The following is a 14989-nucleotide window of genomic DNA, read 5'->3' on the forward strand; positions in this document are numbered from 1 at the left end:
GATCCAGTATAAGTTGTGAAGTATGGAGAAGGTGTATGTAAGATTTATAAATTAAGCATCAGATTAACCACCCAGAATTTGACTGAAAAAAAAACTCTGCAGGACCATTTACCGACCTTGGCAAAAATAGAGCAAAAAATGAATGTGTGCTTCTATATCTATATATGCAGGAAAAACGAGCGAATTTTGATATTTATTTGTAAATCACAGGTTAGAGGCCACAGTCCAGTCTATGGAGGAAATATTGAACATGACAGCTACATGTCTTCGCCTTTCAGACCACGTCTGCGCGGTCAGTAATTCAACCGGATCAGATACCGGCACCTCTTACGATCACAATTCGGACAATTAAATTCAAAGTGTAATGTTGGCTCCTATCTAACGGCGCTGCACACTCTCAGTCGCAGGAAAAGTAGAAAATGAAATACTTAACAGTGCTGAAATAAAGAAAAAGAAAAAAAAAAGGGGGGGGGGGGGTGCAGAGGCTATTCATCATGTTGAGTTCACAGTGACAGGTTTGCTTCATGGAGCACCCTCACACACGAGTCCAAGCTCGAGTGACCCCGATCAAACACAGGCGATCTGTTCAAATTCTTAGATTGGCTTTTTATACGGCGGCGCTCCTGCTGCCAGTAACGGCCACTGAACCGAACCGAGGGAAAAATCTGAGGGAAAACCGGAGAGCGGCGGCTAGCTGCTGGGACACGACATTAAGGGAATCTGAGGAAGGGGGGGCATCACAATTTCAGCAGGCGATATAGATCAAGGGTTGAAGTGTGGTCAGCGGCGGCCGAGAAACATGCCTGATCCACCCCTGTGCGCTCCCCCGCTACCAGAGTTGGCTCGACGTCAGATGCTGTGCGGCAGTGCAGCAGGAGGAGCTCGGGGCTGGCGAGGCTGCTGAGACCGCCGCTTCACTCATTCACACACACTCTCACTTGTGTCACGCTGGATCTCCGCTCTGCCCCCTCTCACCCCCCTCTCTCCAATCTCTGCCTGTGTCTTTCAGTAGATGGCTTTCTTCACTGACTAACATGGATGCCCAGCCACCTCCACCACCACCACCTCCACCGTCATCTTCCTCAGCTGAGTCGGAGGGCTGTTTCTGCTTGGCGCAGTGAGCTGGACACGCAGTGCTTTTTTTTTCTTTTTTTTTTTTTGTTGTTGCTAAATGGATGTGGGGAAACCGTCCCCCAGTCCGCCGGTGGTACCCGCCCGCCTCGCTTCATGTTAAAGAGAGAACAATTCTGGGGAATATACCGATTCAGGGAATAAAAATCCTGTGCATAACACAAGCACCATGAAGATTACATACCTGCTGATACTTAACGCGAGGGTCAGGTGCACCGTCAGGTTTCTACTGCTGCTATTACACTGTGTGGGATATTCTCATGGGATGCCACACGTCTTGAGATTTGGTGAGCTACTTCTTCTTTTTTTTCATCTCACGTAGCCCCTAAAAGTTTGATTGGTGTGTTTCCATCCCCATAAAGCATGTTGCTCTCAGCCCCGACCTGTTGGAGACTCACTTTCCCTCCCTTTCCTCACTTCTGGGAAAGTTGCTGTTCTCAGTGTTATTTGCTGTGTAATGGGGCGTTTTTTAGGAGTAAAAGCAGGAGAGTAGTGTATCCAAAGAGTTGGCACAAGACCTGCAGTACCATAGTGAAAAGCTGCCAGAAAGAGAAATGAATCCTATACAAATGATCCATACGGTGGCATCCTGTAACCTGTTGCCTTTTGGAAAGTTTCAAATATAAAAGGTTTGCATATAGCACCTACCCTCACACTACTACAACCCCCATGTGTGTGTGCACAGTGTCAGCTGTTTATGAGTTCATGTCAGCCACTTGAGTGTGTGTGCTACACTTGTGGCCATTTCAGCTGTGATGCTACTGTATGGTGTTTATGTTTATTCACACAAAAAGTAATATGCACAGTATTACTAAATGTGCTACTGGTGTGTGTGTGTGTGTGTGTGTGTGTGTGTGTGTGTGTGTATTTGTAATCAAGACATTTAGCTTCACTTTTCTAATTAAAAAAAAAGAATACACAACATAAATTTTAATAATGTGCCAACACGCCTCTTCCATATTTCAGAAACATGATAAATATGTTGAAAGGGACATTTTTTGGATGATCTTTTGAACAATAATTTCAGCTTTAAAGTAGGTGAAAAAAACATATTTCACCACTTTATGGGAGTGTAGTTTGTTCCAATGCGTACAAAGGAAATATTCCATCCCAGGTCCACATTTTTTTCACAGCTGTATCATTTTACAGAAGGGATTTATTCCAGATGTCTCATGAATAATTTGGGTCTTGTTTTGAATGAGTGAATGTTTTGTAATGCTGGGGCCAGTGGTTGGCAGGAGGTTAAGACCACTGACTTGCATATCACACACTATGGCTTCAACCACAGAATACAACGTCAGAAAAACACTGCAGAAACAAAGTCATTAGAATAGAACATTCGATTTAAATTATCCTGTCAGTCGTGTATTTCAGTAAGAAAACAAAGTAATGCGGGTGCACAAACACACACCACAATCGTAATAATGCACACAGATACAGAAGTACTGCTATGTAGAGTGCACACATATTAATATTGACAGGATTACTTTGTGCTGAAAAATCCAACTGTGTTAGTTTTTGTATGGATTGAGAGAAACATCACTGATCGTCACTTTTTCTAGAAGAAAAATCCCCAGTAATTAAATGCACAATGTACATTTCTTTAATTCATGAATGCAGATGCTGATGAAGCTGTAGGATCTGAATCAAAGTGTAGATGGAGAGATAGATGAAATCCTTTGGACCTCCAGCTTGTCAGTAAAGTCGCAGTCGCCTTACATTGCGGTGACTGCGACTCATTCAGTCCATGCGTAGAAGGGAATACCGTGTGGTGAGGGAAACACCTTGTACCCCATTACACCCCATTATTTTATCACAGTCCTTTAACGCTCCTCGGTCAAGCCTGTATTTGACAGCGGCAGAGTCAGAAGGCTGAAGCTGGATGGTTATAACTTGAATTTTCTCTGTCGGAAAATATGTCTCGTGATTACTTTCCTTCCTTCTCTCTTCCTTTGCCAAGGTACTTTCATCAGCTACCAGCCACATGTGTGTTGACAAATTTGTTCAGTAGACAACCGGTGGCCTTCAGTGTGTGTTTTTATGGTTTCATCATGGATTGTGACAGATTTCAGTTTGAATTGTGAAAACATTCTCAGTTAGCCTGAGCTGCAAAGAGAGAAGATGGATCAGAATATAAATAAATGGAAACATTAAACAGGCACTCCAGCTGTTTAGTATTGAATGCTCAAAATCTAAGCAGCAGTGGCTGATATATCCTGACTTTTAGTCCCTAGTATGTGTCCAGCTCCAGAAACAGTGGATCCTACATTACGCTTCCCACGATGCAACTCAACAGTGTCTCCATCCTGCCCTGGTGCAGGCCAATGTCTTTCAATTACTGCACCCCCAAGTGAGGCTTTCGGTTAAAAATGTGAATTCTTAAACCCTGATTTTGTCATACAGTCATCTGTCCCTGACATCATCGTTAATTTCTGAGACTCCTCGTGATGAGTAAAATCCCTAGATTTCAGAAATGTAGGTGTGTTATTGAGTGCTATTAGATGAATGTTTCTTTAAGTATGAACCTCACAATGTTAGCTGTCTTAGACCTTATCTTCTCCCTATCCACTATCAAAACTGTGCTTCTTTAACTCCACCAATTGGATTTTGACTTCATGTATGGGATTTCCTCAGCTTAAGGAGAAGCTTTGACGTATAAATGACATACTATTAATTCAATAATCATTGAATAACATTACAGTACATTTCTGGATGTGTTTTGACCATAACAGCTTTTTTTCTAAATACTGTAGGAGTCTGCAAATGATTAAACTCATTTTTTTGAAGAACTATGGTTTTCCATTTTTGAAATTCAAGCACAAGGAAAAACGGCCTAAGATTTTTAAACAATCTGACCAATTCTCTATATAAGAAAAATATTTTTTTTTTATTACATTCTGAGTTCGTAAAAGACCTTTGGAGCAGAGCTATATAGATTAGATTTTTCAAAAACTGTGCAGGGAATAAAGACATAGAAGCAGGGTAAGAACTCACATGGTGTGATTGTTACCAGCCCCGACAGTGATGCTGGTATTGTTTTCACCTTGTCAGTCTGTGTTTGTCTTTGTGTTTGTGTTTTGGTGCGTGTGTGTGTGTATGTGTGTGTGTGTGTGTGTGTGTGTGTGTGTGTGTGTGTGTGTGTGTGTGTGTGTGTGTGTGTGTGTGTGTGTGTGTGTGTGCGTGTGCATGTGCTTGCTCATGGCAAAATGTGGTCCTGCACACCGAGTACTTTTCTAGGTGTTTATTTGTCAACACGATAACATCGCTAACATGTAAGATACAGTCATGAAATGTTACAGGTGCGTAGTTGAGATCAAAATATGAATTCAATTTGAAAATGAGTTCGATCTGACCAATTGCGGTGGCAATAGTAGATAGGAAGTAGGGAAGTGACCATTGCCTCCTTTTAGGCCACTGGCCCGATTTAGCCTTGTTGCTAGTGTGATTACAGAGACATTCTCTAGTTAGGCAGTTGGGTTCATTGAACACAGAGACTCACATGCTTACATCCTCTGATGATAGAAAACCTCTAACTTCTAACTTAGAGCCCATTGAAGAAAAAGCTTGATACAGATCAGTGATAGATTGAACCACGGCAACATGTGACCTGCAAGCTCTGTAACTATGACTCTAGCCTGTTGGGTCTGCTGAAATGTTTGAGTTTTTGAGGAGTTACATTGCAGAAAAGTGAGGTCAGGAAATTTGATTACTTCTGTTGAGGAGAAGCCGTGTTCAGGGTCACTTCACAGGAATACAGCAGAATGTTTTTCACACATTCACTGCATGAGTTGGTGGTGGAAAGCAGACGGATCACCTCTTTAGAAACGTTTAGGTCAAAGAAGTTGTCCAACTAACAGACAGTATGGGAAATCATAGATTAAATAAAAAATATATCAAGGAGTTTCCTTACATACAAAATAAGAAATTTTAAGCAGTATTTGTGTATCTATAAATGCATCAATTTATACAGGTGCTTTATGTCTCAGTGCTCTCTGCAGAAGAGATTGGATCAGGTGCATTGGTGTTGGCTGCCTTGGTTGGCATTAGCATGAAGGTCACTATCTAATGGGGCAGAGGAGCTAAATGTTGCAGGTCGAGGCCAGAAAAACCCTCTTTAGAAAATAACTGGCTCTCTGAGAAGGCTGCCTGTCAATAACTGAACAGAAAAGTTGACATTATCCTTCAGGCTCCAGCCCCCGCCTCACCAATGACTTGTAAATAAGGAGATTTGCTGTGAAATGCGAGCTGCTTGAAAACAATGGGTGGCTAAGCGGATCATTGCGCAGTGGAGAGCATTAGGTATGAAATGGGAGGTAATAATCACAGCATCCTTCAATGAGCAAGCTAATTTCCCTATTTGCTTTCCAGTTCATCAATACAGCTGTAGGCGGAAGAGTTGTCTGAAGACAGCTACAAGATGTTAAGAATTAAAATACCAGGAGACAAAAGAACAAAATGTAGATTAATCCATAACTGAAAATAGTCCCCAGCAAATGCACCATTTTTGCCTGTTTGAATGACACGTGCAATGGCCAGAAGCTCTGCTGAGCAGTTTAAAAAAAACAACAACTATAAACCTGTGTTTGTAGATTTAAGTAGGAAAGGCCCAACATGCGTTTGGTCTTGGTCTTTCCATGCACTGCAAAGCAAGGATGAGGAAAACATCAGCCTTTTACAAACTATAATCCATTCTGATTTTCTAAGACAGTAAATGTTGTTAACATATTCTTCGTACATACCAAATTACAATTAATTGTTACGTGACCGATTTTAGTCAAGAAAAGGTGACAGGGTTAGGGTTAGGCATGAAAAACACTTGGTTAGGATCAGAAAAGAGGCCGTGGATTGGTTTACTACAGACGGGAATTGAACCCCACTCCCCTGGCTTAAAGTCCTGTGTTTTAGGAACCAGTCAACACCCAAACCTACCTCCTTGCATGGCAGATCGCTGTCTTAAGGCTCATTTCTGCTCCCATTTCATACGAAAATCGTGACGTACGTTATCAACATTCTAATCTAGTATTCTAGTCACTGCCCTCATGCTTTAATCCGTCCTTAACATTGGAATTGACGTTGAGCAGTACATCCTCTTGAGGGCGTTTTTAAGATTCAAAAGTTACTCCAATAAAGTTTAAAAAAAAAGAGTTTATGACATTAACAAACATGACGACAATGGAGGAGACATGACCCTGCGTCTATTGAGAAGGAGCGAAATGGCAGGCAGCGCTGTAGATGGCGGTGGTGTTTGAGACCACTAAGTACATCACGGAGTGTGGACGGGGAATTCCATACATTGGTTTAACAGAGAAAAATTGACGACAGATCAGTCACTTTCAGTATTTGATGACTTGCTCGTACCTGCTATTCACGGCACATTTTGTGTACAATGCTCCATACTGCCCCTAAGATTTCCGGTGGTACTGCAACGTTTGGTCCATATCGGTACGCATCCACAAGCTTGCAGGATACGTGCAGAAATACGGACGAAATGTACGCAGAGTACGGACAGAAGGCTCCTTCCGTATCCGTGTGTGTATCTAACGCAGAGCATAAATAAGCCTTTATACTACGTCACATGCTTTCACTATGGGGAATACACACACAATAAATATGTTGAATACATATGAATTACTGCGCATTACTTTACCAAAACATCATGAGAACAGCCTGTCGTTTTTGTCCTTTACAGGCAAATTGGGAAAGTCTATAACTTAGACTACCAAAGCAAGAATAATAAAATGTAGAACCCATGGTTTATAATTGTCTGCTACTAGGTGGAGGAGCACAATATCCATCAGCACAAATAAAGTTAAAGCTTTCAGAGAGTCTGGCAGTGACAGATGGTGGAAGGAGAGAAAGTCTGATGGGAAAATCACTTCCATCATGTTTATCCACTTCAGTACAGACAAAGAGGCTGGGGAGGGGGTAACATGAACATACACAGCACCGTGTACTCAGAGAACATCTGCAGGTACCAATCAGCAAGGATTCAATATCATAGTCTTTATGCAAAACATATGACCAGATATATCACTGCAGTTGTAATAGAGAAAAAAATGCCCCTATGTCTTATACGGATCATGAGGGGTAAGTTGTAAGAACAGTGAAGAAGAATAGCCTCTTACCTCTGGAAATGTGAGACTCATTCACCACAGACCCAACTTTTTTATCTGTCAAAAGCCGGACTTCTGACCTTTTAAATACAAATAAACATAAACTATAATCCTTTTCAGTTGCATAATGGACTCTTTCCCAGCCTGTGTGGAGTGGGTTATCTCCTGGACTGAGTTTATGATGCATCTATTATTCTCATGACCACATTTATGTTGTATGTATTTGGTTTGTTAATGGTTATATGGCCTTGATATAAAGTCTACCAGGGGGTGGAGGTTTTAAAATTGATGCACTGCTGTCTTTATGAACACTATGTCATACACATGCGCAGGTACACACTCTTATTTATTTTTGCTTTCCCCTTACACTAATATTACTACATAATGTTAAAATTGGTCAACAAACAGGATTTAGCAAACACCTTTCACCTGAAATGAAATCAGTTGACTGTTAGAAGGTGAAAATTCTTGGATGTTTAAATCGGTCAAAACTATACATCAACTGCTTTAAATGAGCCACCATTCATTTATCACACAGATGCTCCTGCCAGGGCTGCAGCAAGTTGACAATGTGTTTACAGCATACAGAGTGGTGCCAGATCACCAGGTCAGGTATCTCATCGCTTCTTAACTCTCCATCAAAATAGCCTTTTTACAGTAAGATATGCAAACCTGGCATCTTTGCCACTACCTTACAAATTAACCCTAAACGTTACAATACAATAATCAGAATACTTTATTTAGCCCCAGGGGTAAATTGGGTTTCATTTGAGATGTTAAGATGTTGTTAGGGCCACTCTGTTGCCTCTTAACCGTCTGGAGACAATCCTCTGTCCGTACATGTCACACAAATTATACATTTAATTCTAAATAAATACAGTTATAATACTTGACGTTCCCTTTTTTTATCTTGTTTTAATTTACACCAATTCTTTCTCTTTCTAGCTTTGGTTTGTCAGAAGTTCTGCTGTACAGTAGAACAACCTGCAATAAATGACAGTCATAATTAAAATTTTAATATTGGGACTCAATAGCTGGATTGCCCATTATGTTAACTGCCTTCGTTGTCGCACTCCCTACATTTGTGATGCCATGGGAGGTAAAACCCTGCAACATATCCTCCTTATATTTCCACGAGAATGATGACATGAACACCTTTTCCCAGTCTGCAGTCCTTGTTGACAGAAAATACAATACGACATGAATGTAGAATCTCTTGAACATGCAGGTATACAGGTCCACTGTAATGTGTGTTTGTGTGTGTGTGTGTGTGTGTGTGTGTGTGTGTGTGTGTGTGTGTGTGTGTGTGTGTGTGTGTGTGTGTGTGTGTGTGTGTGTGTGTGTGTGTGTGTGCGTGTGTGTGTGTGTGTGTGTGTGTGTGTACCAGGTGTAATGTGCTGACTTCAATTTTTTCTTTTTGGATTCAGCCGTTGGAGGCGTGAGTTTCCCCTGTGGGTGTGTATTGAAGAGCAGCATATCCAGTTAACTGAAGCTACATCATGCTTTCTAGTGAAGAGATGAAATCTTGAACATAATCAATACTCATAATGGAAGGAAAAAAAAAGAAAATATGGTTAAGGTTTAAAAAATGGCGCAGGTTATGGATTATGAATTGCAGTCCAGTCAGAAAGGCTTACATCAAAGGGGAGTGGATAATTTATAGTATTTGGCAGCAAAGGCTCTGTGGGGGAGCATTATTAAAATATGTATCCAAGCAGCATGTTAAAGATTCAGCCGGGACCACGATAAAAATGCTCTGGGGTATAATACAGAACCCAGCAGAGACAACGCACTGAAAAAACACACAATGCACGAGGCAGATGATGCAACTGTAAATTAAGAATTGGTTCAACATTTTGAGCAATATGGTTATTTGCCATATGTTGGAAAGTGAGATGAGAAGATCAATCCAATGTCTGTTCTGACAAGTAAAAGACACGACAGAGAGACAAGAGCTGGACTCAGGAGTCAGCATACAGATTGGGAGCAGTGGGGGAACAGCTAGTCTGGCTCTGTCCAAAGTGACAATACGTACCTATCAACAACTCTTTATCTTGTTGGTTGATGTGTAGTAACATATATTTAAGTGATGAACAACAGTTTATCTGTCGGATGACAGAAGAACTGCGAATGTTGGATGTCTATCTTATTCTGGGAAGACACTGTATTGATTAAGACAGATTTGAACTCTAACATGGTTGCCCATTAGTAAGAATCGGGATGAATTTCCTGTAGGTCTGCGGTTGTTTGACATTTTGATGAAGCTGGGGCACATGGCAAATGTAGCTTACTGTAGTCGACTGAGACTGTGCTGTGATAAAAATAAAACTGAACTTTGCCAAAGCCTACAACAGACCATACTGTCTACATCTCTCAGCCATGTGGCTCTATATTATTCCTTTTTCTTCTTTGCTCTCTGTTCAAACTGCAATTAAAGTTATGCTTCCTTTTAGAGATGCTTATTTGGACTTTTTTTTATTACCGGTTAACTCTTGTTAACCAATAATTAGCAGTTAACAGACAAACGGCAAACTGAGTCCCAGTTCGCCCATCCAGGAGACTGGATTGGACATGTTTTCCACATTGGGAATTGCTGTGGACACATAGAGGTCATACATTCCGGATGTACAACACAGATTCAAATGTTACTGTTAGTTTGAGTAAATGTGAAGGACTATTACAAAGTACAACATCTGCCTAGCTTTAGAAGACCTCACAAGTCCACGGTTTTGGACCCAATCAGAGATATACCTGAACTCAAAATGCATGAATAAATTACTACTTCTACTAAAAAAAATCACATGGACCTTTACTCTGCTGTTGGTTGGGTTGCCAGATGAGGTCAACGGGTCTCTGTACAGGCAACGTGGTACCAAACCTGGCAAGAACCCTGGAAGCTGTGCCCAGCTGTTGTTTATTTTTCTGTTCATGTCAAGGTTAATACATGCACATTTAGAGGTGCTGATTGGTGTAGTTTTACAGGCTAGCTGTGTCCCCTTGCAGTGTCAATGCTAAGTTAGGCTAACACATCTCCGCCTCTACTTCCTCAAATGCTGAAATCTTCCTTTCACATAAACTCAGATGGAGGCTGAGTTTGTGAATTGAAAAATCCAACAGCAGCACGACTATTGTACAGCAAAAGTGTGAGCTGTTGCATTCAAAAGAGCTCTTCATTGTCTCTGTTCAGGATCTCACAGTCTCCAATCCTATTGGAGCCCCCCTGTAGTGCTTTGCCAAAACGTGATGCTCCATTCAGTATGCACTCGATGCAGAAAGAGTCAGATCATCATGCTCAAAAGGAAGATTTTCTGGTAATTTGTTTACCAGCTCTACATCTTCCCTACTTGAATTAGAAAGCTGAATTAGAGGAAGTGTTTGAAGTCGAGGTTATCAGAAGCTAGGAACTAAGCTATCATTTCAATTAGAAGCGTGGTGGTTGAACTACATTTGACCTCAATCAGAAGAAACTAATCTGATTTGATGGAACTGTGTTAAGGAGGATGTTTTTAATAGGGAGATACCTTTAAAAGGGGAAATCAATTCCTGCCCGTTTCGCTGTTTTGAATGCGGAGCAGGTATTTGGTGCTCGACTTATCAGTGTCAAGTCTAGGACACAACTATTATTTTGCAAATGCCATTATTGTAATCCAAGTCCATTTAATGAAAAAACAAAAAATAAATGAAAATGATCAAAGCATATTGTTGAGAAAAGTAAATCATTGGGCTGTTGCAGATTAATGGGAAACGTTTCAGTTTTCACAATCAAATTAGATTTTTCGTACTTTACTGTTTGTCGACTTCAAAGCCCAGACTTTACCTGACACACTTTTGCAGTTTTCTAACATATGAGCAAATGTGCACCTGGTCAAACCCAGTAAAGCTGTGCAGGTCTCTTATATATATAGACTGAAATTCATTGCTGTTCCTCAAGTGCCTTTGTGTGCATTATGCCTCTCTGCAGTGTAAATGTAGTTTATATACTCTGCCATCAGCACTTCTTCCACCAGTAAGTGTTCTGCAAGAGAAGTCTTTCACTCAAAAGTGGTATTACATTTTATTGTAAAATGTGTATGCATTTTTCTGTAACTCAATTAACAGAAGGCAGTGTCGACAAAGCCAAAGGCTGCTTCATGACCTTGAGATGAAGACGTCAGTACAACCTTTATCTGTTGCCAAAGCATTCAGCTTCCATCTTTGGATGTCATGCTGCAGTAATAGCAGGGTGATAAACCTGATATAAACCCAGCTCCAGTTCCAAGAGCATCAAATACTAATCTGAATAAACTAAATTTCCAAGGACAGTTTGGGCGATAGTCTTAGCGTATGTCTTCATTTTGTCCTCTAAATATATTTGTTTCCAACCTGTCTGGTTGTCAGACCCATTGATACTACTTTCAGCGATAACGCTGTGCTCCCAAATCTTAGCAGTTAATTTGGTGATTACAATGTTATCATAACTCTTGACCGGAGGTATGAAACAAAAGCCAATTCTTAATAAATGATAGTTTCTCTGCAACATTTGTTACACCGGGCATCATGAAGGTGGTAGCCTAGCTTACTGGATGTCAGGCTTTATCCCAGCACTGTACATTCAGTAAGCCAGGCTCTTTTGTGCCAGATGTCCTTTAAACCAATCACAATTGTCTTGGGGGACGCTGAGCCCAGGTTGAAGAGATGGTGCCTCTGCAAAAAAATAGAGAGCGAAGATAGCAGAAGGGGTCTGGCGTCCTCTCAGGTGCCAGATGTCATGCCCCTTCTGCTATCTTCACTCTGTTTTGCACAGGAACAGTTGCTGCACCAGGGCTTAGCACCACCCAAGACGATTGTAATTGGAAATACAAACAAGCCTGTTTCCCCCCCCCCTACAACAGAATGCAGCAAGAGCATACTCTAACACTGTGGAGATGCTTAGCAATGCGAGACTACGGAAATTGTAAATGGTTGGTGATTTTGTCAGAGGGTCAACAAAAGCACTGAGAAGGATCTGGAAACCATGACCGCAAGCTGCATGGAAATCAGACTAGTAACTGGACTGTCTTGCTTTGGAACAATGTGTTGGCTTGATAACTACAGGAGAGTTTCTAAAATATTTATATTGATATTTGCCCATTTGACCCAAAATTATGGACATATTGAGACTCTGGAACACATGGTAGGGAAATATTACCTAAATGTTAATGCTTTTGAAAGAAAGACAGATGGAGTGTAAAATAAGTGTATTTCTTATTATATAGTCCTTGGGAACCTGTTTTTAGCCAATAGGCATGTTTGCTGAGATGGAAAGAAGTTCAGCGGTTTCACAGAATGGCAACACTCATCGTATCATCCTTCATTGAGGGTAACTCAAGCATATGATGTGTCAGTGACTCTTTTTATGCCCTTGGCAGCAGAGCACACATTCTACCATTGCAGCACTTCCCCTTCACTTGTTCTTCTAGGTTATGATGATTTCCTACTAAGAGGTGCAGCTTTACTGGCCTTATTTAAACAGGTGTAGAGTGCAATGCTCATGTTTTATAGGTTGAGGGTCGTCGTTGCTTGTTTCCTGCCAACCATATGTGATGGGAAAAACAAAGATAACACATGCTGCTTTCTTGTCACTGATAATGGGGATTCAACCGTTATAAACATCTAGCTTTACGTAACAAAAAGTTCTTGGAGAAATATCTGGCATTGGGAGGTGATGCATGTTGTGTTTGAAGTTTGTGTGTGATATGCCTACTGTAAGTAGAAAAAGCAGCGGCTATTAAGCAAAAGCAACATAGCCATATGGCTTAACAGGCAAAAGAAGAAAAGCAAATTACATAAATTGCCAAAATTTAAAATCCAAGTGAAAGGTTTGTAGTCCACGTAACACAAAACAAATCAGTGATTGCTTAGCATAAGTACATGTAATGTAGTGTAATGTGACTCAGTGTGTTGATTTTAAATGTAGCTGGTTGTTGTGCGAGTTAGAATACTGTGTGTTAGGGTTGAATAATGGCAAGGTCCTTGAGTTGGGATTGTTTTGTCAAACTAGACTGAATAAGATCACATGGCCTTCATCAACAGATGGAATTTTCACGGCTATCAAACATACCATTAATGTAAATGTGGAGGTAGATAATACATGATAATACATAATTTTATGATATATATATATATATATATATATATATTATACATAATTATTTGCAAAAGCTGTACAAAGGCGCTTAAAACTCAAACCTTTTCATACACTACAGTGTACACACCAGATTCCAAGTCAAAGCAGGCTTGTTTCTGTTTACCTAGGATTAGTCTATGTGTCATGCCATTGTATGTAGCTCTATCAGTTTCGTCATTTTTATATTAATACTTGCAATAACAATATGCACTATTACTATAATGGAAGATATGTTACTTTAATGCAAGATCAAAGTATTTCAATTGTCATATTATTGTGTACATACAAACAAAGCCATTGCCTCTGCTGTCTGTCATATTGAAAATGTCCGCTGTATAAAAAGGACACATAATGGAGAATTGGAAATTACTCACCACACTGGTTTGGAGGTGTTTCTTGTTGCCTAATTCCTTCTCTGCCATGTTTTCTCCATGTCTACTCATATCTGTGTTATTCTTCTTGCTGGGTTTACAAAGCAGGAGAAATTAAATATTTTACTTAAATGACTTTATTTGCCTTAGCGCTGCCAGTCTGAATTATCAGCTTTCTTAAATTGAGTTTAGCAGTGGTGGCTTTGTGAGCATTACACTGTGGCTTGGCCCACAGCCAACAGACTGCTGGTAAATATATTTAAATCAGTGCTAAGCTGCTTAAAATATTCATATTTCACTCATAGCTATTTTATAGAAATTTGAAACTATCTCAGGCTGGCACAATCAGTTACATGGATAATATATAATATATTATTTCACATTTGCGGGGAACAAAGCGAGCTGGAGCTGGTGAGCAGTGGCGAGGCGTTAAGCCCCCGTTGCACAGTGTGTGTTTTTCTGATATGGCTGGCTTTAGATGCTCTGTCTCTCCCGGCTGAGAGAGGCAGGAGGACGCATGCCATGTTCCTCTCAGGCTCATGATACTGCCACGGTTAATGTGCCCCGTGAAATGATGATTCTAAAAGCTGCTTCCCTGCATCCTTCCCTCAGCTTAAAACAAAAAATATCTGCCTGCTGTTGGTTTTGGCAAAATACGGCATGTATGTGGATGTAATTAGCCCAATTCTTAGATGCTGACTGGGGCGGAGCTGGAGGTGACTTATCGTGCGGACTAACAGTGATGCTCTGTTCCTGCTTTACTGAAACACACTGAGACCATAAGTGACCAGATCCATTCCCTGTATCACTGTGACTGTAATACGAACCAGGACTTCTCATGACACATCGTCCTCTGCTCTGACCATTCTATTCTTGTAGTTTGTCCTACACTTGAGGCACGGTGTACTGAGAGCCGCTTCCTGGTGCCGTGATGACTCTATGTACTTGAGGGCCATGGCTGATATGAATTACATTTCCGCAACACCCTGTTTTCCCTGCATCAGTTGCCTCTGCAAATTCTGATCCTGACCTTAATTTACACTAGACTAGAGCTTTGAGAGACCGTATGACTTTTACAGAAATGATGTCTGATCTATCATCTCTATGATTAATGTTTGATGTTCAGATATAGGCAACTCAAACTACTTGGTAAAGTTTTATGGAAGATTGCATACGGTTGCAGACTGTTAGTACGATCTGAATGAAGGTCCCAAAGTCTGTCAGACACT

At 40.7% G+C, this 14989-nt stretch overlaps 1 protein-coding gene across 1 annotated transcript in view; it reads left to right on the forward strand.

Annotated features, from left to right (window-relative positions):
- Positions 1 to 1292: 1292 nt before the first annotated feature.
- The window catches only part of grik2 (glutamate receptor, ionotropic, kainate 2), a gene marked incomplete at its 3' end in the record, with an annotated part of 251776 nt that continues 238079 nt past the window's right edge, over positions 1293 to 14989 (forward strand). Inside the window, exon 1 of the mRNA XM_083919135.1 lies at positions 1293 to 1418. Coding sequence (XP_083775261.1) covers positions 1301 to 1418 — 118 coding nt within the window. The 5' untranslated portion in view covers positions 1293 to 1300. The remainder of the gene's footprint in view (positions 1419 to 14989) is intronic.

Source organism: Echiichthys vipera (genome assembly GCF_963691815.1).
Source record: "Echiichthys vipera genome assembly, chromosome: 8".
NCBI lineage: Eukaryota > Metazoa > Chordata > Actinopteri > Perciformes > Trachinidae > Echiichthys > Echiichthys vipera.